Raw genomic sequence first — 20,265 nt, 5'->3', positions numbered from 1 at the left:
AAAAATATTTCCTCCGGCCATCACACAGTCAAAAAAGGACAAACCATTGTACATGCCTTCTATTCAAAACTAGAATAGGGTAACTGTTGGGTTGCCTTCTAATCGACATTAGTAAAAATAATCATAACCAAACTGTAATCACAACAGATTATGGAATGCCAAATTCTGATTGCTGTTTCAATTATATTTTATTATATTATTAAAAATAAAAATGCATGCTTTTATAAGATGTACATGATATAATGTAAGTCATGTCTCCACAAATGCAATTGCTGCCTTTAAATTTAAAACTTTACGTTTCCTAGATTTGCAGATAAAGTAGATTCATTGAAATAAATTCCTCTCCGCGATTCTTGAATATCCTATAAAGATTTCATTATAATTATACACATGTTATACGAGTGACACATCTGTTTAAATTATGCATTTTATAACAAAATTATAATATGTAAATATTAAATGTTTAGTAATAATGAAGTATGTGTATGTCTAAAATATTAACCATATATAACATGTTTAAGTAATGATAAACAATTAGCATATAGTTGGAACTTCCTTTGTAGTATTGTCAATTATTATTACTCATCATATACAATTGAAAGAAATTCCAATGCCACCGATAGTTTTCTTAAGAAAGTCGGTTTTACAAATTTACCTTCCACTTAGTATCTTTCAGTGAGTAAACGAAGCTTCGTGCAAATAGTTCTGTTTTAACAATCGAGTTTCTTCAATAATTTCAGAACTATCACTAGATTGGTCTGCTCGAATGCTAACTTCTAATTGAAATTTAGATGCTTTTCTGATGTTCCTTGTAACCAACTCCAAATTAAAAGATCTCCCATTCCACTAAAACGTTGAAAATATATTATATTATTTAATTATAATCAACATCTTAATATTTCTTCTATATCTTTATTCATACGTCTATTTATTATTATAAATATTCTTTCTATTCATAAAAATTATTACTCATTTTGCGATGTATTAAAAATATTTCAATTCTAGTACTTTTCGTTAACCAGCTTTACTTATCCTTTTGATATATAATTCTTTGTTCTTTATATACATTTTATACATTACCTGCATGATGGCGTAATGTTAATTTTAAATGAATGGTTTTTTGTTGAACCATCATTACAAAATGAACATTCATGATCGATTCTTCCAAAGGTATATTAATATCAACCGGTGTACTCCACAACATTACAGGCCATGAGTTTTACTTATGTGATCAAACATTTCCGAATCTGAATTAAAAAGTATATCTATTATAATAGATGAACATAAGATATTTCAAGTGTGCAGTGTTAATAAACTGATCTTTAAAAATCTTGAAAAAGAGACAATCAGACGAAACAAAATCAGATTACATTTTGACCTTTTATCATATCACCGCAATCTTCACTATAAGGGCAAATATATTCTTCGCAAGTTGTGCTCTGTATTTCTGGTACCCTTAAAGCAATGTCACTATCATATTGTCTAGAATCTGCCAAACATTCTGCTGAAGATGCTCTTGATACTGGTCTCTTAAATCCAAAATTACATGACAAATTGCTTCCTAATAACGCGAACTTTCATTGGAACCAGACCAATTCAGACGTCTGGCTGAGGGACATCGAGGTATTGATATTGAACTATGTGGCCTGAAAAACGACAATGATATGCTTTTGTGCTATTTTTATCACAAGTAACGAATTTATATATATACTATCTGACCCGGCCGTTTGCCGTAAAAAGGTATAAAAATATTTTCATAAAAATCTTAGTAACTAACTGGATTGTGAATGTAGAAGTATGTGGTATGTAAGTGAAAGAGGCAACTAAGGACAAATTATATGGATGGTTTACCCACTGCAAAGCGTTGACCTGCACATTTGTTGATTGAAGGTTCTGATATATTATTACCGCAATTTTCATCAATTCGTTATTTTTTATTTATGAAGCAAAATCTGAACATTGAATCTTTGAATTATACTGCAGTGAATTGAGTGAGACTTCAAATACTCTGTGGGAAAATTTACAGCTTTGGTATATATGTGTGCAAAATGTACTTAATTTCCTTACAAATCATTTTTTTTATTTTTTAGAAATAACTAAAAAATAATAAACAGCAATGTTCTGTTATATAAAAAACAGTTGCTTTGATGCTTTACTGACCAATAGTGTATAAAATTTATTCGACTATTGCAAAGACTCTATGTGATCTATACAATACCTATAAATCTCTTCTGCGAAAGAATATATTTTATTTATATATATTTTTAGCAAAATAGAATTATATTTGGTACTTTGATATATTTAGATTGAATGATATATTAATTACCTAAATATTTCAGTAGTAGATTGTGATTTTGACTTTATCTCTGTGAAGTCTTCATTTGACAAAGACAATATTTTGTTTTCCTCCATTTTTCTATTGCTAAGGTTTTCAACTGAGCAAGACTTGCCCATGATTTTTGCTAAAAATTTGTGTGTATGAGAAACCGTTTGAAGTTTTGTCTGTTCCTGGCTTTTCTTTGTTTTTCTTGGCCCAAATAATTTTTCTCGCACTTTTCCTGGCGGTAACTCATCGGGTCCTACACGTAACTCGAACGCTTCAATTAGAGCATTGAAAACCTAGTAAAATATGATAATATTGGGCAATGTTTTTCAACCATTTTAATTTTAATTAACATTACATATATCATGAAATTTTCAAAGTATCGAAATTGACCATTTCGATGATATTATCTGAAGTTATACTAGTACGATTATGTATTACTGTATTACAGTCTCAAATATTTTAAATAAATTTAAACTAATATTTCTTTATCTCTAACCTGATCGGCCAATAACGATCTGGCTTTACCATATCGCTCTCTACAAACTGGACAGCGATCTGATCGACTGCGACAGGCGGAACATACCAAATGACCGTGGACACATTGTAAAGCTATAAGTGAAATATGAAAACATAATTAAATTCATCACAATTTTGATTTGTATGCTCAAAGAATTGGTAAAATTGAGCTTTAATATTCAATTTTTCTAATGCGAATTGAGTTTTGTAACTGCTTAATGTTAATGTCGTCGATGTGAAAACTTTACGTTCTTTAACTCTACTTTAGATATGTGTGAAAAGTGATATATTTATTGGAAATATCCAAAATTTATTTTGAGTACATTAAGGAAAATGCATCAAGCTACATAAATATTGAACAAATGGATAACCAAAAAAAGTCAAATAGATTATATTATATATTATTATAAACAATATCATGAGCAAGAGCATGTAATCGTGGTGAGAATAGCTCACTCAGTAGCGTTCTCGACTCACACGCTGGAGGAATTCGGTTCGAATCTCCAGCAATACCAGAATTAAAAATATAAAATATTAAAGTAGATTAAGAATTGTTAATTTGTAGAATATAAGAAAAAATTGTATTAGAAGTAAGAAGGAAAAAAGAAGTTTAGTTTAGAAGATGAGAATATTGAGAAACAAGAAGAAGAATGAAAATTTAATGGAATTGCAGAAAGAAAATTGAATGGAAGATTAGGATATAAGAAGAGATAGTATATATATGATGAATGTATAAGAAATATATATGTAAGAATTGTATAGAATATGATGAAAATAATATGAATAATGTAGGTGGCTAAAAATGCTGTAAAGCGGAGGACAATAAAAAATTATTGCGGATAAACGAAGTATTGCGGATCAATTTCCTGATAAATAACGACTAATTGGATATAATCAATATTATCATTAAATTTAATTGTTAATAGGACATTGTGGCTATTTTTCTTTCAGTCCATCATAAAGTGAAATTTCCTTACATATTTTCAACAAAAATTTTACTTTACGCTTATATGATATTGACATAAATTACAATTTTTTCTGCTGCTGGCAGTAAACCCATAATGGTCTGTAAAAGTAAAGGTATTAATGACTCTTTCACAATTCCACAAAAAAATAGACGTTAGCTTTTGAAATGAGTTGGTGCATCTTTTGTGATGTGTGATCTGCAGTGTTAGGCATTGTCATATCCAGCAATTTTTTTTATTGTTTTTATTTTAATTACAATCTGTCACACTTAGGACTTTCAGTAATTGTTTTGACTTTTCTTATTATATGAATCTTGGATGGATGGCAACCCAGTAGTTGTCCAGTCCAGTTATGACTAATTATCTATATTCGAAGTATTTGCTGACATTTTTTTTATTATATATGCAACTATATCCACGAGAGGCGATTTTCACTTGAGGCTATATTTGAGCCATATCCAGCAATAATTTATAACTCAATAATAATAGGCTCAATTAAAAATTTACCATTTATTTCGACAATAACAAAAATGTCTTTCTATAACAATATGAGAAAAAAAAGCATATGTTTGAAGTTCAAACCTAAACATCCAAAGTAACTATTTTTAATTGATGTCGTTATTGAATATAACATTTCATTTTTGATTCAACTAAAGCTTTTATTCGAAAAGTGATGCATTTTAAATATCAATACTACTTAAATGATTATGTGTCTTGAATGTTAAACTGATTCTGAAAAATGCTTCTTGATTTTCTTAAGATTTTATTGTGGTAGCAAAATCTGCGTATATTCTATATTTTATAAATTTTAAATTGCTTGGTTACTAAATTATATGCAAAACTTACGAAAATGTTGAACCACTTGGCTTTCCAGTGTTACAAAATAATAGCAAAATACCGTAATTGTTGAAATATAAATTTTGCATACCTGGTGGAGAAATTGTATCAAGGCAAATAGGACACTCAATAGCATTTAAAATAGTCGCAACACTTGCCGATAGTCTTTGGAGCGTGGTAGGCATTGGACCATTGCATAGAGTCTAAAACAAATACATTAAGTAATTTATAGGCAATACAACAATTTTAAAATTATGTTTGTAGATATTGGTTGGTAAACAACTTAAGTTGCACAAATTTATTTATTATTATTACTCATAGTACTAAGGGTACTATCTTTAAACAATTATATTGCGCCACCAATTTTACAGTCAATTCAAATCAAAATAGTCAGTAACTTTTTTTTAATAGTATCAAACTGAAAATTTTAAAAGATAGTGTCTGCGTTCAAGAAAAAAAAAATCGGAATGAGATCTTGAATAGTCATTACTTAATTAGAGCAAAATTCATAGATGTTAGTATGTTAGACAATTTATAGTTTTTGGGATTACTTCCGGATTTCTTTTAGCATACTCTCCACTCCTCCAAAGTAATAAAGAGACATGATTTTCAACTTCGGCAATAAGCTTAGCCACAGCTGCAATGCGCATGCCTAGTATATCTTCTCCATTTACTTCCAGTACACAATCTCCAATTAGTAAACCTGAACATTCTGCTGGGGAATTCGGGTCCACAGCACTGACCTATAAGTATTATAAAAAGAATCAAAATATTAACTTTATAAATAATAATAATAATTTTTTTTCTTTTAAAAGCTATTAACCGACTTGAATTTATACCTCCAATATTTACATTTTTAATAATTAATATTGTTAGCAGATTATCTTCTAAGACGTACGTCTGAGTTATGTTATTTGAATAGTCCTATTAAAAATAGGAATGGATGTATGATTGTCAGTTTAGTCTGGAGCCTCCAAAAAAGGTTTTTTGAGAACGTTTTTATATGCAAATTATTTTGAAATCATTATAAATAATAATTTTTGGATTTACTTTCTTATAGTCAATTTTATATTACTACGATATGTACCCAAGGATACGGATCCCATTTGCTGCGCGTTAGATGAAATCCACAAGCAGCCCCTTGCTCTCTTTGAATGTCCAATAATTGCACCATTGGAATTTCGTGATTAACTGATTGCTGGTTAGTCTCGTCGTTTGCATTTTCTGAGATATAGCTACTTTCTATCACGATATCAGGAATTAACTCCGCCATAGCCGGTTGTTCAGATTTGCAGCTTATCATTTCCTTTATGATAAACATGCAATGATTATAACGTCTTTAGTTATTAATTATAATAATTGCTTTATACAAAATTGTAGGTAGCACTTATTACACAGATTTTATATTGATTAATGTTACTTTTAACGATAAAAGATACCATTGAACGGATAATTGAACGTTACATGTAAAGGTCAAAAGTTACATATTCAAATATTTGAAATGAGTATAACGAACTGTTTTTTCGAACGCGAACGTTCCAAACAACGATCACACAACTTACAGCTTCACACAACGTACTGAACCGTTGTCATTTGTAGTCAAAAATATGCTGCTCAAATAAAGTTCAAAAGGTGGACCTGGAAAATTTTTGTACCTGCTGTAAAAATATACTTGATGGAGAAAAAACTCACACCTAAATCATCTTGTTTTGGGTAATTCACATTCACACCCCAAGGGTCTCGAGAAAACTTTGAAAGTGGATCATCTAAAACCGAGGAAGGAAAGACCAGTCAGTAGATTTCTAGTGCACGAAGTCATAAAGGACTTTTTGATCAAATGAAAGGAACTGCAAAAATTCGTAAATGTTTCGTGTTCAATGTTTCTTCTAAAGCATGACTGATGCTAAGAAAATCAGAAATTTGTATAATGATAAGCTTGCCTTAGATTATAAGAAGCAACTATCGATAGTTTTTATAAAAATTCTGAAGCTAATTTTTCTATTTATATTTCTATTTATATAGGGTAAATGAGTTTTTGGTGTCTTATATACTAACGATTATTAGTATATAAGTAAAATTCAAGTTGAAAATACAATTTCACTACAGGTTTGCCAAAAACAAAGTCGAACGCAGTACGGGTAGAAAAATTGTCGATAATGTGCGCATTACTCATCCGATTTTCAATGTTTGCGATGACCAATAAGTTTGGTAGGTTTTCAAGGAACTCTCGTCGTGAAAATACTAACATTTATGTTACAACACATAGCGAAGAATATATAAAGCGCAGTTTGAATAGAAAATACCAGAAAAAAGACAAAATACTGGTTTACATATATCAAAAAGCGTATATTTCATACAAAATGTATGGGTGGTCTAGACAGACCACTCCGCCTGTTCGAAGTATAAAAGAGTTAATATCCTTATAATTATTCTTCTGTACATTTTTCGTCCTGATTTTTTCATTGATCGACAGCTAATAAAATTTTAGGAAAAGTCAAGAAATTTCAAGTCGATAGAATTACTAGAAGTTTTTTTTTTAAATTGACGTTGAAAAAAGTCTGGCCAGACCACTCCGACCGACGGAGGGGTAAATGTAAAATTATGTCTTATTTTCTATTATCACAGAACGAATTAATTTTATTTTTATGTATTTATATGGAAAAACGCTTTTCCCATAGCTAACTTTTCGCATGACGAACTTTCTCTCGGAACGAATTTAGCACGTTATCCGGGGTACCACTGTATATTTATTTAAAATGTTTATTGTCATCTTGCGTGAATATTTCTTGGATTTTTATATAAATTGTTATAAAACTTACTAATTCTTACTTGAGCTATCGATGTAAACAATGTTATGTGTTGAACAAACACAGTATGCTAAATTTGATATATAACTTCATATCGTATTGTATCACATGTCCGATTTATTGCTTTTTACTTTTCTTAGCACATTACTTTTGGAACACTAGTACCTTATTTGTACTTATTTTTTAATTATTTCTACAAAATATAAATTTCAAACTACTTCGATTTGAAGCATTAACGCGTGAAGTATCGCGATCACTGTTGAGTAAGAATATCTTTTGCATAAGATTTGGTACAGCATTGCTCAGCATCCGGCCTTCGAATTTGCTTCACTCAATGTTAGTAGCACCTTCACCTATATTCGAGAACCAATGTTAAATATGGAAAATCGTGCACTTACCATAATTATACATTAATTAATGTTGATGATCATGCATACTTTATGGTCGTTTTATATAATGGTCCGGTATGTGCATGTATATGGTTATATATTTTATATTTTATCTTATTATATATTTATATATATATATATATATATATATATATATATATAATATGTGTGTGTGTTAACGTGTATACATAATCAACAAAACATCGAATAAATCAATTTATACTGCAATATGAATTGAATGTCGTGCTACTTGCCACTTATAAGCTACTTCTTCCGTTAATATCACTTATTTTGAGAATAAAAGAGGAAAGATTATTTTTTGCTTATTTCAAATTAGCAATGCTAATTTTGGGTCTTCTCGTCGTTTCAAGTCATTCTTAACCATTTGACACCAAAATTGAAATAAAATATGTGTGTGTGTGTGAACCAAAATTTGTGCCTTCGTCGATGTTTGCTCAAAAACGACTGCTCCGAATTCAAAATTTTTCTCTTATTTTTTTATGTGAGTTTATTCTGTAATCTGTTTATTATAAAATATTAAGCAGAGACTACTAACATATATATGATAAAATTTTGTATATATATTTTCAAACATTTAAAAGTTATTTGAAGAAATTTGTTAGCAGAAATTTTTCACCCTCGTTTTCGCCAAAAATCCTGAATTGATTTTGAAAATGAATGAGTGTATGAAAAATTGTTCGAAAGCAATCAATTGGTAACCGCGCTGATTAGTTATTGGTAAAGATCAGTCGAGCCATTTTTTTCATAACTAGTTATTTGTTGAAAATTTTCTTTGCCGATTCTAATGAAACTTTGTGTATATATTTTGGAGTTCATGGTTTTAACGAACATTCTAAAATTTATGAAGTAAATTTATAGCTTTCTCAATGAAACTATTTATTTTAACCATCTGAATATTTAGAATTCTGAAGCGCTTTCAAATACTGCTTTTATGTAAATTAATAATTCCTAATTTTGTTAACTTGTTTAGAATTGCCAACACGTAATAAAAGTTCATGCAATTTATATATAAAAATCTAACATGAAATTCATAAGTATAAACAATCTTAGTATTCAGGCTATTATTATTTATAAAAATAGCCCTAATTACTAATTTTATTATTACTTGCTCGTCAAATATTAGTTATATTGTTAAAATTAAATTAAATTTGGATTTTGGGGCATTGATAAATAGTAAAACTGCATACAAATTTTTAGGCCTTGGCATTTTTATTTCTTCTATTTTCTTGCGGAAAATCGCCAATTTTGATAAGGAAGGACCATTAAATATGTAAAACACCGCATGTCCACCGACAGAGAAGAAAAAGATTGATCGCGGCGACCAAAAAATTCAGCAAAGTCATAATAAACTAATTTTATTAAATTATATTTTTTTTAAACAATTGTTATTTAATTGAACTTAACACCTTGAAGACCGCGCCGGAAATTGTGGATTACTCGTGGTGAATCTATCAAATGACAATTCCAAACAACACATATTGTGGGCTCATCGGTGGCCATGCGGTCCCGTAATGTTTCTGGGATTTTGATAAAACTTTGCATGGTGATAGAGTTTATAGTCAAATCGATCAACTCAAAATATCATAGGCCTATGAGAAGCGGTTTAATAAGTGGTCATTGTGTGCACCGACTGCCGAGTGTCTCAGAGGAGACAATCGAGTGATATGTTAAACTTACCTTGTTCCTTCAGGGGGATACCGAGTGGCAAAGGTTAATACATTAGTAATATTTTGAGAAAAAATGAATTTATGTGCAATTCATCAACAATTGATTCAAATTAAGTATAATTTGAAAAGTACATTAATTAACTTCCTGGAGGGTAAGTTATAGTAATCGCAAAAAAATCAAAAATTAAAATTTTTATATATCTTTAGGTTTGAAAGGTTTCTGAATACTTTGGCATACCTTAGAAAAAATGGATGTATGTATGTGTGTATGTGTGCATATGTGTGTGTATGTATGTGTGCGCGGATACAAATGTTTGTTTTGGGGAACACCGATCAACCGATTTGAATCATTCAAAAAACATTCGATTCGTATTGATAAGGAGACGTGCTGATTAGTTTTTGGCGAAGGCAGAGCCAGCCGTTTCGAAAATACAGAGCAAAAAGTGCATTACAGTACGGGACGTTCCAGCAATTTGGCTTAAGGCTTGATGTCATGCGCTCCACTAGCTATGACTTATAATTAGTTGAATTGCCATAAGTCTTTTTTAAACACCTGGGGTCAATGACTTACATTAATTTGCTACACGAAATATGTTAATTTTGATAAGTGGAGTCTATTGACAAAATGCATGGCAAGACTAGTTTGAAATCTGAACGTTAATTAACTTCCCGTAGGGTAAGTTATAGAGTAATCGCAAAAAAATCGAAAATGAAAATTTTTGCATTCCTCGACGTTTCAAAGGTTCTGAATATTTTGGCATACCTTAGAAAAAATGGATGTATGTGTGTGTGTGCGTGTGTGCGTGTGTGTGTGTATGTGTTCGGATACAAATTTCATCGACGATTTCGAGAACACCGATCAACCGATTTAAATAATTTAAAAAACATTTGATTCGTACTGATAAGGAGACGTCCTGATAAGGAGACTTTTAGTGGAGGCAGGTCTAGCCGTTCCGAAGATACGGGGCAAAAAGTGCCAAAAACGGTAACACGGTTTTTAAGAGAACGGAGCGTCCGATTTGAATAATTCAAAAAACATTTTACTTGTATTGACAAGATGAAGAATTTTCATGAAGGCAGGTCTAGCGGTTTCGGAGATCTAATGAAAAAAGTAAAACAAAAAGCCATTTGGCGGTCAAAAATGATCATTAGACATATGCACATCTAATTATCAGATATTTTATAGAGATTTTAACAATAAGTATAAATTTTGTTTACATTCCTATGGGTTCCGTACCAATTTTTATCCGTTAGACGGTGACGCGGCGCTTACGCGCTTTGACATTTCGTCTCTATGCAGTTAAAGCAGTACGATTGCTTTAAAAAAAAGTTCAGAATTTCCAAACTATGCCAAAATAAAGAGACCTTTTTTTTCAAGCATTTTTTTTGTTTCTCAAAAATCTAATTTTTTTCAAAAATGTTAATGGCTTTTAAAAAAATAATAATTTTTGGTACGGGAAGTTCCAGCAATTTGCCTTAAGGCACGATGCCTTAATTGCCTTAAGGCAGAATTCCACTTACAGCTAGTTTAGTCTTACTACCTCTTACTTACTCTTCTTTTATCTATGCTTACTACTTTATTGTGGTTCGCGGATTTGCTTAGCGATGGCACCAGCACTTAAAATAGAAATCCAGAACCCTGTTTTATCGACATATTTTGACAACACGTTTCGATACGGCAGCTACGTGGCTGAAGATTGGCAAACGTTCACTTCGATTTTCTGTCAGTACTTACCGCCGCTTGGTGTTCTATTAAACAAAATTAGTCTATCTTTTATTTTAAAATATGGCTTCAAGTATTCTATACTGTTTTGTGGTGTTAGCCGCGACTGTTTCAACTATTTTAGCGGCAAGTTGTTCAAATCCAGAAGTTACAGCCACATCTTTCACTACGCAAGATGCTACAATTGTTACAAATATAGCATTTATTGCTGAATTTACATTAAAATGCAGTCCAAGTGTTCCTAGTGGCATACCTTTGTATGCTGAAATTGATGGTAAAGTAATGCCGACTGCTAGAATTGGAGATAATAAATACCAAGTAAGTTAGGGATTCTCAATATTTTGTCACAGTTGTATATACATATACACATTACTTACATTACATTACATACGTACACACACACATATACACACACATATATATATATATATATATATATATATATATAATTATACTCTCGATTTGTACAAGCATTTTTTCTAATTTACAGGTTAGCTGGACTGAAGAAATTAACAACGCTCGCAGTGGTGATCATAAAGTGAGATTATATGATGAAGAAGGTTATACTGCAGTTCGTAAAGCTATGCGATCTGGTAAGTTGAAGATATTATAAATGCTAATTTGAGATAATATAATTTGAAAATTTGAGTTTAAAATTTTATTGGAAGTTTTTTTACGCTCTCATAAGCGAGTTTATAAATTTATTTTGTTGTATATTCTATGTCAAAGCTATAAGCTTATAATATCATAGCTTCAAGATAGAACTTAAGTGTAAATTATTTTTTTAAAGGGACTTGATTTGTCCACTTGTATTTTAAGAACTTAACTTCATTCATTCATAACTTCATGGTTTTCACTTGCCTTTCTTATTATTTAATCTTTTATAAGTTATTCCTTTTTTGCCCAAATAATTTTGATTTTTTGTATATGTAAAGTTCTCGTTTTCAACTACCAAAATCAAATCAAATGCTTCATTTGGAATGTGACATCTCTGTTTAAAAAACAAATAGTTTAACATATATCTATAACTTTTTTTATTACAGGTGAAGATGCCAGTGCTGTCAGGTCATTGGTGACTATCGTTATTTCACATCCTGGTGCATTTACTGGTCCATGGGTCAATTCTGAATTGGTTGCCTCATTAGCTGCTGTTGGTGTAGCTTACTTAGCATTTACTTCCAAATACAAATTATTATTATAGATGATTTAATTATAGTGAATGTTAAAATTTTATTTATTTAAATACAAATCTGGATTTTTTATAATTAGTTTTTCATTACAAGAGCTATCAAGTCCAAAATAATCTTACAGTTGAATTGTAGTTTGAATTCCAACTTATGTTAAATTTGACATTATTAATTAGAAAATATGTGTATCTCATATTCATGAACATTTTGTTATTGCAATTCCATCATTTCAAAATAGTACAATGAAAGCTTTAGAACTATAAAATAGGCTAAGTTTTTGAAGTTATAGAAGTGTTTTATTTTTATTATGCATATTTCATACTACAAAATAACAAAAATGTAAAAATAAATTATAACAAAATTGACATGGAAATATTGTATAAAAAGTAAAAAAATCAAAATTAAACAAGTTAAAAAAATGTTAGTTACACAAACTTCCAAGGTATTTAGTTTAAATTTAGAAATAAATAAGATTTGCTTCATATCAAATTATTTGAATTGAAAAACATACTGTAATGTCAGTTCGCTAAAGTATTATGATTATGAATAAAAATATAAGTTTAAATCTGCAAGACGTTAGATTAGATTTGAAAGCCGTTTCGTGGGCGATGGTGTAGCATCTAGCGGCGACTTTCGAAAGTATTTCAAACTCGGTACCTTGACTTTTGACATATTGTGATTTCAATTTGTAGCTACTCTGCGTGAAAATGTATTTTTAAAACATGATTTTTAAATAAAAGTCGGCATGCCACCAAGTCGTTTAGATTCTATTTATCGACGCTTGTTGATAACTAAGTTTTTCACAAAAGGATGGGGTAAACCAGAAAACTTACAAAGGTAACAATAATATAGGTTATGTTATCTTATACAAATATTGTAATTTATCAATAAAAATGTTTATTTTGCAGGTTGTTTGAATTTAGAAAAATTATATCAAAAAGAGAAAATTGCTTTAAACTAGTAGATAAAGATTATCCTGTGACTATAACCAAGGTGAGTAGATTTTATCAGGATACTATTATGTAATTTAACATGTATAAAGTGTAAACACTCCCTGAACATATGCAAAAACAGATATTAATCTAAATACCCTTTGATATGAGTTTTATTAAGTTATTGCTTATTTTGTAAGTTTGTGAGCTTGTAATTTGTGATTCAAAATGATTAATTAAAATATTCTTTATTAAATACATTTTAAAAATATTTATACTTTATTGCTTAAACATATCTAATTAACGGTTTCTAATTAGCACATGCTATACTGCAAAGATCATATTATCACTTAGGAAGAATTAGCAGAGTAATTTAATTAGAATTTCCCATATGCATACATCCATACAATGAGATAAACTTCAGTTTGTCATATTGTTTGCATGTTATACTAAATTTTCTTATGGGATTGAACACTAGATAATTTCCTTTTCGGTTTCACGGTAACTTCAAACAAAGAAAAAATTGAATAAGCAGATTAAGCAATAAACAGAGTTGTTATTTACTAATTTGCAGAGTTATTAATCGGTTATTTGTTTCTACTGATATCACATTGCAAAACAAATACGCTTTTTGTGTCTCCGTATCCCTAGTTAAGTTAGATTGTTTATTATAATTTATTAAGTATTCTAGATTTTATATAAATAATAAAAAATATTATAAATTTAATTTTCAAAACTCATTTTGGCGCCCCCTAAGGCGTGCGTTGGTTATCAAGAGGCAAAGTTGTAAGTAGGGTTTACGAATTACGAGAAGAAATTGGATTGTTTCTTGAAAATCAGAGAACACAAAAAGAAAAAGAATATTTTGCCAAAATTAAAGACCAAGCATTTGTTCTATAAATGCAGTTGGATAATAAGCATATTTTAGTTCAAATTTGTGTGGTTTTAATTATTTTAAGTTAGCTAGCGGTAAACTCAATTCCCATACTTGTTCACAGGGGTAGTGACATTGAAAAAGTTGGGAACCACTGCTCTAGAATGACTCTAGATAAAATAGTAATTGATGTTTGTAATACTTATATTCACAAATCAGTTTGTATTTAAAACAGAACAATACCATCAGTTATAACTATTTTTATTTTTTTTTATTTTGAAATCTATGTACTAATAAAGTTGTGTTAATACTCTCATGGTGTAACATTTAAAAGAAACTAAAAACAAGTTAATATATAGAAGTTTATATTCGCTTCGATTCAAATCAGAATTGTTGTTACATGTTAAATATTTTTAAATTCAATTTTTCTTAGGAAGAAGTGTGGTCTGACTGCCGCGTTTTAGAGGGCCATTTTGTGACACCACTTGATAAGTTTTTACCAGACTTAGTTCCCGAAGCAGCAAAATCTGCCCATTTTCAAATTTTACTACCTTTAAAATGGAAAGAGAACAATTTCAAGCCTATGTGTTTACATTTGGCTGGCACAGGAGATCATGTGAGTATGATAAGCAATATATAATATCACAAATATATTTTTATTTTGAAACTATTTATTTCGATTTATAGTATTTTTGGAGAAGACGTAATATAATGGCCAAACCTCTTTTAAAAGAGTCAGGTATCGGATCTATCATTTTAGAAAACCCATTCTATGGCTTAAGGAAACCTAAAGACCAAGTGTAAGTATAATTATGTCTTGAGAATTGTTAGCATTAATACTTTTTTTTCACAATAATTATAGAAATTCTAATATTTGATTTAAGATATAGATGTTTTTGTCTGCAGGCGGTCTTGCCTTCACAATGTGACCGATATATTCGTAATGGGAGGATGTCTAGTTTTAGAGTCGCTAGTTCTATTTCATTGGTGTGAACGGAATGGTTTTGGCCCGTTAGGTGTTACTGGCCTTTCTATGGGTGGTCATGTGAGTACACTTATTTTTTTGCTTTATTTAAAGTGAGTACAGTAATAGCAGTAGTTATAATGAGGCAAATTAATAAAAAAAAGTAGAAATAAAACAAAGTTTTGTCAAAATTTGTTGAGATAAAAATAATTAACTTTGAAATTTATTTGTGCCAAGGATGAAGACTTCATCCATATGTAAGGTGAGATTTTGTTGAAAAGCAACATTTCATAGTATATTATATTATTAATGAAATATTATTTTAGATGGCGTCATTGGCTGCCACAAATTGGCCAAAACCAATAGTCTTGGTTCCTTGTTTGTCATGGTCGACAGCTTCTGCAGTTTTTACCAGGGTAAATAAAAATACTATCAAATATATATATTAATATTAATTTTATTAATATTATTTTTAGGGTGTTCTAAGTCAATCAATTAATTGGGAACTGTTAGAAACACAATATTTATCTGACGGGGTATATAAAGAAAAGCTTTCTAAAATGGTTACAATAGTTGATGATGCGTTTCTCGCAGGAAAGCGTTTTGTGCAAAATTTTAGTCAAAGCATGTCTGAGTTAAAACAGGATATGCAACAGCATTTGGATGGTTCAGCCACAAAAGAAGTGGATTTGAAATTAAGTGCTATAAAAATTGATAATGATGTTAACAAGCCGATGAATAAGGTAATTAGGCATTTAAGTGATCAGCCTGTTAAAATTAATAATCCTATGTCTTTGGAGTTGATAAATAAAATTACCTCAGATGCAAAGTTTGAGTTGAATTCTCAGGAAATTTGTGAATTAAATAAAATGAATTCTTCAGAAACGCCGTCAAGCTTTGATCAAAATGCTGAGGAAAATGAGAGGTATAGGTATAGTATTGATTCATCAGAATTTAAAAAAATTGAAAGTGATTGTTGTTCGGAACCCAATGCTGTTAACATTATCAAAAATGGCAATGTTGGAGTTCTAGAACGAAATATTGAAAAAATTACTGACTCTTCTGTGAATGAAGGTATGAAAAAATACATGAGCGCCATGCTTTGGAAAAATTCTGATGAAGAAAATTTTGATGTCAAAAAGCTTAATTGGAGGCAGCGAGAAGCAATGCAATTTATGAGGGGTGTAATGGATGAATGCACTCATCTTAGTAATTTCTCAATTCCATATGATACTTCTCTAATTATTGGTACTTATTTATTTTAGAGACATTTTTTGTACATGCCTTTGTGTCTATTAATTTTAATTTTTATTTAAATTATTTATTAGCTGTTTGCGCTAAAGATGATGCATATGTTCCTAGAGATAATTGTGGCAATCTAGAAGATATTTGGCCTGGAGCAGAGGTGCGATACGTTAATGCTGGTCATGTTAGTGCCTATGTACTGCATCAAGGTCTTTTCCGGTAAATGAGGATTTCAGTATATAATTAAAAAAATTAATATTGATATATCGTTCCATTTTTACAGTTCGTGCATTAAGGAAGCTTTTGAAAGATACAGAAAGAAATGGATGAACAATGCAGATTGCACATAACAACCAGCTTACAAGAATATATTTATCAGCAAAGAAAGTATTTTGTTTTTAAAATTTATATAAATTGTTATAAAATAAAATTTTTAAATTTTTAAGAATTTCAGTTGTATCAATATTGATTTTGTCTTACATATGAATTATAAGAATCTCTAATTATAGGTGTATAAAAAACAAGTATAGTAGAAATCCTTTAGTTTGGCTTGCTCCGGATTGACCCCTGTGTCGGACTATAGGGCTGTAATTATAGAAACAATTATATTATTAATCAAACTACAAAATCACATTTGATAAAATTAGAATATATCTCTCCTTCTGAATACCAAAACTTAAGTTTTAAAAAAACGTGGTAACTGATGGTTAAATCTACTGATATATATGTGTAATGTGCCACTGAATTCAGTAGACTAACTTAAAAAAAAAAAAGTGCGCGTAAGGATCACACGCGATTGAAGTAAAACTTTTAATATTGTATGAGTAGGCAATTAGATAAAATAAAAACATATTTGAATTTTAAAATCATTTTTAATATCACATAACATTAAAACACAGTTTAAAACAACAGCGATAGATTAATTGCTATCATATTTCTATATGATATAAGGTTGTGATAACTGAAATGAAGACATAAATTTTGCTTTGTAAACTAATGTACATTTCTGGAGAAAAGCATGAATAGTCGTGCCATATCTTGTGGTTGATTCAAATGGAGAATTATTCATTGTTAAATTAAATATTATTTAAAAAAATTTTAATGGTTGAGTTTTTCTGAACGAAAATTGACATTGAAATCTCCAGCAAGAATTAATGGCATTAGAAAATGATTTCTTTTGGCAAATATGATTTATTTCTATTCATTGGAATAGATGAAGATCTCCTGAAATCGGCACAGCTGTCCTACTGATATTAAGAGTTTGATATTATTAAGCTTTCTTCTAATTTTTGTTACCTATCTTACCAGGAATTCAAAACATAAACGTAGAAGTTCATCATTATCGCCACGTTTCTATGTACACTAATTTTCCTACACAGCCATTAGCTAAGCCATCACTTACATCAATATTAGTTGTTATTATGTAAAATTTATTCAGAACTAAAATTATTTCATACGGCAAACCCCCGGTAATCAATAACCGATTTTTGTGAAACTGCTGACGAATGTATGATTGTTGATCTGTCGCATGGCAACCTACATAAATATCCGTGGCAGTAGATATTATTTTGCCTTCAACGAATTCAGTATAAATTTATTATATTCCATGACACATTTGTTCACTAAGAAAAGTCTTATTCATGAGGACATAATACAGCAACCTCTTCTTTTTAAAAAAACGTGATTCAATTAATGCAAGTTCATATAGGGTTTAGCGTTCGACTTACGCATGACATGACGGGAGTGGATCGCGACTCGCGACATCAGCGCCTACCTGCGTCGTAGTGTTCAACTTCACGTTGGCGTTTTCGTTGCATTTGTACGGATTTACACTCGGTAGCCTAAAGAAATTTTTACACCCTATCGCGCCTGAAGAAGTTTTACTTCAAAAACAGACGAATTCTTCGTAAAACGTAGGGCCACTTGTTCTCGACGGAATTTACCATGGTCACAAAGATTACCGAACAGTAGCGAGTCTTTCCGAATGAGTCTGACCACCCCGAGAACGTACCAATAGCTCTCTCGCGAGACGAATATAAAAATATTCAGTATTTTTATATCTTTTATAACAAAATATACAGTAATTATATATATTATTTCAGTAAAATACTAAGGCAAAAAAGTCAACGATACGTGGTGTTCCCCACGCCCGATGTTGCTTGACTTCGGTGATCGGACGAGAACCGGTATATTCAACATGGTATGATCGTTGACGACAAGTAAAACTATACAATCATATGTATACATAAATTTTTATTTTTAACTTTAGTAATAATTTAATATATAACTGCAAAGTTGCCACAGGAAGAACTGACTTGAAGCGTAAAGTATCCGAAAAGTTGCCACAGGGATAACTGACTTGAAATTTTGTTCTTAGCAAAGAAATATTGCAAAATCTTGATGAAATTATATGAACACAATTAACGATTTATATATCATTTCATTCGTAATTTTATTCTGCATCTTTCGTACGAACAATTTCATTTGCTATAAAAGCACATTTTTGAAAGAAACAATTTTTTTGAAAAAATGCCGGACATCTAACATTCCAAACTATTTCGAAGTCGGACTAAAGCATTTCTACTGTAATTCCACATTAATAAAATATCATCAGTCCTATAAGAGTCTAATTAGAAAACGAATAATTAGTTATTTGTGGTACATAGTTAATTAACTTCCCGTAGGGTAAGTTATATAGTAGTGGGCCGAAAATCGAAAACGAAATTTTTGGCATACTTCGCGTTTCAAAGGTTTCTGAACATTTTGGCATACCTCAGAAAAAATGGATGTGTTTGTGTTTTGTATGTCCGCACTTTTTCGTCTACGTTTTCGGGCGCACGGATCAACCGATTTGAATGATTAAAAAAACATTCGATTTCTATTAATAGGGAGATATGCTGATTTGTTTTTGGCATAGTTAATTAACTTCACGTAGGGTAAGTTATAGTAGTAGGCCGAAAATCGAAAATAAAAATTTTTACATATCTTCACGTTTTGGAGGTTTCTGAACATTTTGGCATACTTCAGAAAAAATGGATGTGTTTGTGTTTTGTATGTCCGCACTTTTTAATCTACGCTTTTGGGCGCACGGATCAACCGATTTGAATGATTTAAAAAACATTCGATTCCTATTGATAGGGAGATATGCTGATTTGTTTTTGGCATAGTTAATTAACTTTCCGTAGGGTAAGTTATAGTAGTGGGCCGAAAATCGAAAACGAAATTTTTGGCATACTTCCCGTTTCAAAGGTTTCTGAACATTTTGGCATACCTCAGAAAAAATTGATGTGTTTGTGTTTTGTATGTCCGCACTTTTTCGTCTACGTTTTCGGGCGCACGGATCAACCGATTTGAATGATTTAAAAAAACATTCGATTCCTATTGATAGGAAGATATCTGTTGATCAGTTTTGGTAAAGGAAAGTCCAGCGGTTAAGGAGATATCGAGCTAAATGTGCAAAAGATAGCTGTTTTTGAGAGACTAAGAATCCAATTGGAATGATTCAAAAACTTTGCTTGTTTTGACAAAATATTCCTTTTGAAATAAAATATTTGAAGTACCTACCAGCAATTTGCCATAAGGCACGATGCAATACATCACTAGTTTCTAGTTTGAAACCCCTGGAAATTTTGCTGTTGTATCGTTAGATGGCCTTAATGCTTTCAAAGTTTTCTGTATGTTTCCGATGGCATCCATTTTGTTTCCATTCAAAACAACAACAAAGCTGAGCTCGACAGTTTGAACGGCTGGTTATCATTCTTCATTGAAGTTTTAGTGATCGCAAGAGTTGTTTCTCGTAAAGTGATTTAAAA

General features: G+C 30.4%; 2 protein-coding genes across 4 annotated transcripts; both read left to right on the top strand.

Annotated features, from left to right (window-relative positions):
* Window positions 1-11,209: 11,209 nt before the first annotated feature.
* LOC113377633 (translocon-associated protein subunit delta-like) lies at window positions 11,210-12,510 on the top strand. The gene is made up of 3 exons (XM_026618009.1): window positions 11,210-11,569; window positions 11,742-11,844; window positions 12,295-12,510. Exons 1-3 carry the CDS (start codon window positions 11,315-11,317, stop codon window positions 12,450-12,452), a joined length of 516 nt encoding a protein of 171 aa, XP_026473794.1. The 5' UTR covers window positions 11,210-11,314; the 3' UTR covers window positions 12,453-12,510.
* Window positions 12,511-13,109: 599 nt separating this feature from the next.
* On the top strand, window positions 13,110-16,839 carry LOC113376486 (protein ABHD18-like). Of its 3 annotated transcripts, none has more exons than XM_026616422.1 (11): window positions 13,110-13,275; window positions 13,347-13,431; window positions 14,678-14,860; window positions 14,932-15,044; window positions 15,151-15,289; window positions 15,535-15,624; window positions 15,685-15,951; window positions 16,091-16,133; window positions 16,283-16,456; window positions 16,537-16,672; window positions 16,737-16,839. In XM_026616422.1, the coding sequence occupies exons 1-11, from the start codon at window positions 13,184-13,186 to the stop codon at window positions 16,801-16,803; spliced, it is 1,389 nt and encodes a 462-aa protein (XP_026472207.1). In that variant the 5' UTR covers window positions 13,110-13,183; the 3' UTR covers window positions 16,804-16,839. The 3 variants fall into 3 exon arrangements, with proteins under 3 accessions (XP_026472207.1, XP_026472206.1, XP_026472204.1); XM_026616421.1 differs by having other exon boundaries at window positions 16,091-16,139; XM_026616419.1 differs by having other exon boundaries at window positions 15,685-16,456.
* The last annotated feature ends 3,426 nt before the right edge of the window (window positions 16,840-20,265 follow it).

Source organism: Ctenocephalides felis, unplaced genomic scaffold (assembly GCF_003426905.1).
Source record: "Ctenocephalides felis isolate EL2017-DRISC unplaced genomic scaffold, ASM342690v1 CF-g0.4_SCAFFOLD_01886, whole genome shotgun sequence".
NCBI classification, from domain to species: domain Eukaryota; kingdom Metazoa; phylum Arthropoda; class Insecta; order Siphonaptera; family Pulicidae; genus Ctenocephalides; species Ctenocephalides felis.
Note: the sequence above shows the minus strand (reverse complement) of the source record. Positions and strands in the feature narration are given on the sequence as shown.

What these genes read in the sequence shown, in the direction of transcription:
- LOC113376486 (XM_026616419.1), top strand. Translation starts at nt 13,184, where the DNA reads ATGCCACCAAGTCGTTTAGATTCTATTTATCGACGCTTGTTGATAACT. An exon ending in AAACCAGAAAACTTACAAAG is followed by an intron (nt 13,276 to 13,346) that starts GTAACAATAATA and finishes TTTATTTTGCAG; the next exon opens with GTTGTTTGAATTTAGAAAAA. An exon ending in CTTCTGCAGTTTTTACCAGG is followed by an intron (nt 15,625 to 15,684) that starts GTAAATAAAAAT and finishes TATTATTTTTAG; the next exon opens with GGTGTTCTAAGTCAATCAAT.
- LOC113377633 (XM_026618009.1), top strand. Translation starts at nt 11,315, where the DNA reads ATGGCTTCAAGTATTCTATACTGTTTTGTGGTGTTAGCCGCGACTGTT. An exon ending in TTGGAGATAATAAATACCAA is followed by an intron (nt 11,570 to 11,741) that starts GTAAGTTAGGGA and finishes TCTAATTTACAG; the next exon opens with GTTAGCTGGACTGAAGAAAT. An exon ending in TCGTAAAGCTATGCGATCTG is followed by an intron (nt 11,845 to 12,294) that starts GTAAGTTGAAGA and finishes TTTTTATTACAG; the next exon opens with GTGAAGATGCCAGTGCTGTC.